The sequence below is a fragment of the Saccostrea cucullata genome, unplaced genomic scaffold, assembly GCF_032062105.1.
Source record: "Saccostrea cucullata isolate Sc308-1 unplaced genomic scaffold, CSIRO_AGI_Scuc_v1 ctg2137, whole genome shotgun sequence".
Lineage (NCBI taxonomy): Eukaryota > Metazoa > Mollusca > Bivalvia > Ostreida > Ostreidae > Saccostrea > Saccostrea cuccullata.
This window is the reverse complement of record NW_026921658.1, coordinates 90,058-92,748: the sequence shown is the minus strand read 5'-3', so window position 1 is coordinate 92,748 and position 2,691 is coordinate 90,058. Positions and strand designations below refer to the sequence as shown.

The following is a 2,691-nucleotide window of genomic DNA, read 5'->3' as shown; positions in this document are numbered from 1 at the left end:
CCTCCAGGCCCCACCCCTAGGCTGCTGTCCGCTTTGCAGGAGGCGAGACCCCAGACCACCCATGGCGAGGAACGTGGCCACCCGCGGGGTCCTAGGGTTGAGACCACCACGGCCCTTGAGACCCCCCACCAGACTGCCCTTACCCTCGGTCAGGAGACCACTCTCAGACCGCCCAGAGTTCCGGGGACGAGGCAGGGGACACAGGGAGTAAACCCTGTCTAAAAAAATCGACCAAACGGCTCTTTTAAGAGCCACCAAATTTTTCGAAAAGATGCCTACTTAAACGGTTGAAAAGAGAAACGAAATGTGTATGTGTCTTAGAAAAAAAAAAAGGATCTTTTTTTCTAAAATAACAGTCAAAGAAACGATTGTATCTTAGAAAAAAAGAGGATCTTTTTTAAAAATACAGTCAAACGAAACGTTCTGTGTGTTCAAAAAAGAAAAAGAGTACCTTATACAGCGGGTAAACAAGAAAAAAAAAGATTACCTTCTTATACAGTGGGTAAATAAGAAAAGAGTACCTTATACAGTCAATAAAAAGAAACGAATTGTGTTTCTCTCAAGTTATAACACCAAGTCACTTTAAAAAACTTATAAATTTTTTGAAAACTTATAAATTTTTTAACTTATAAATTTTTTAACTTTTTTAAAAACTTATAAAACTTTTTTTTAATAATAATAATAATTTCCCTCTTTTTAAAAAATAAATTCACATCAAAACACACATTTTTTAAAACATTTATTTTTTCATCAAAACAATAACACATACATACATACATACATACATACACTTAATATCCACAAGTAATGTACACCTGTTTGTTATAAGTGTGTGCAAATTGTTCAATATAATGTCTATAATGATCCTTATTTCCTGCTAGTCCACAACATAATCCAAAAGGAAAAGCATAAGTCTGGTAAGGTAAACTACCCATTTGTTGTAAACAAGCTTGAAACCATTTCTCTCTATTATATGCTGTGTCCTGATAAGTGGAAATTCTTCTAGGTCTGTGACTTGCTTTTCCATAATCCCATTGAGATAGTAAACAAATGACCACAGGGGTTTGTGAAGGAAACACCTTAATAGTGCCTGGAATTCCTCTATCTTGTTCTAAAGCTATATTTTGAAATCTCGAAGCTCTGCGGGTGGCATAGAGATTGGCTTGTGGGAATTTCTCTGCAATAATTTGACTCAATCCATAAGCTTTTACAGACAAACAATCACATTGATGAACAATAGCTTCTACCTCACAGTTGAGTAAATCACCTTGTATCTCCTGGACACTCATGATGTAAAATGAATCTATTTTTTAAAACACCTTTGTTTTTATACCCCTCACACCTTTGCAAAAAGATAAGGGCCGTGTGCAAAAAATATGCTGACTACACAGGTAAATACTTGAGGGCCGTGTGCAAAAACATTGCAAGAATGTGATTATGACGTCACACTTTTCATTCACAGTCTAGACTGTCTAGCCAGGCAGCCGGTTCAAACTGGATTTTTACTGAAAAAACCATAACAAAGAAAACACAGATTTTTGATTTTTTTTTCATTCTTTATTTGTAACAACAAACAACAAACAACAACAAACAACGTATTTACAATACATTTTGATAAAAACATTGACACTTTTGTCCATGACCCGTAGGTAATTTATGATAAGTGTTTTGAAACCAATTCGCTACATATCTGTCCCTTTGTAAAGCCGTACTCTGGTCAAAAGGGAATAACCATTCGTCGGTTTTCTTTCTTTTCTTGTCTCTCTGATGTAAATAATACACGCAATATTGTCCACACACGTCGGTATTCCAGTCTTGATAGCGATACGGATTATATATCCATTGCTGAGCATGACGCTGGATAAAATCTTGAATTTCTTTTTGTAAGGGAGGAAATCCATAAGAATCGAAATATTCCACCACGGGATTGCTCACATATAGACACACCCAATGTTCTCCAGGTCGATCTTGAGGATCCGTATTGACCACGACAGCTTTTTCTCCAGGTCTTAATTGATCCGGTAATAAATCTACAGGATACACACCTCCAAAAGAACTCTTGAATTCTCTGGATAAGACTTCTCTCAATTGCCCCGTATCCATTTTTAGTAATCAATGCTCACTTCTCTCTGTTTGTTAATTTCTAATAGGTTATCGAATTCTGCATACACCACACAATTTAAGGTAGTGGCCGTATTGGCGGTAAACTGCACTTCTACTCTCAGATTTCCTGTTTCTATGAGATGGAATTTATCCGATTGCGCTTCTTGATCTTTAGTGAAATCCCAGCCCCATAGAGTGTAGCCGCTTTTATACTCTTCTAAGGTGATGTCTGGAGCCCAATCTTCTCCTAATTTTCCCAGAGCTTGATACAGACTGAGATAAGATCTCAGATATAAATCGTCGTTGAAATTAGGCTCAAAACAACGAGTACTCATGGTCTCTCCGTTGATACTGACATCTAATTTCTTGATCCCAAAGTTTTGGAAATGAAAGGGATTTTTAGTTTTATCCCCGTTAAAGGCCGCATTCTCCACAAAGCCTAAAATGAGACGTTTAGGCATCTGGCCTTGAAACAGATGATCCGTAATCTTAGACTGAGTTCCTGTGGGGATGGTAAAGGTTTTCACTTCCACTCTTCTCAAGGGATATTTGGCTCTGTGGGTATTCAAACTCTGATTAATGGCATTC

General features: G+C 37.4%; 1 protein-coding gene across 1 annotated transcript; it reads right to left on the bottom strand.

The window, feature by feature from the left end:
* Window positions 1-791: 791 nt before the first annotated feature.
* On the bottom strand, window positions 792-1,289 carry LOC134260516 (uncharacterized). The gene has a single exon (XM_062743072.1). It carries the CDS (start codon window positions 1,287-1,289, stop codon window positions 792-794), a length of 498 nt encoding a protein of 165 aa, XP_062599056.1.
* Between the last annotated feature and the right edge of the window lie 1,402 nt (window positions 1,290-2,691).

Coding starts and splice junctions, on each gene's coding strand:
- LOC134260516 (XM_062743072.1), bottom strand. CDS start 1,289: ATGAGTGTCCAGGAGATACAAGGTGATTTACTCAACTGTGAGGTAGAA.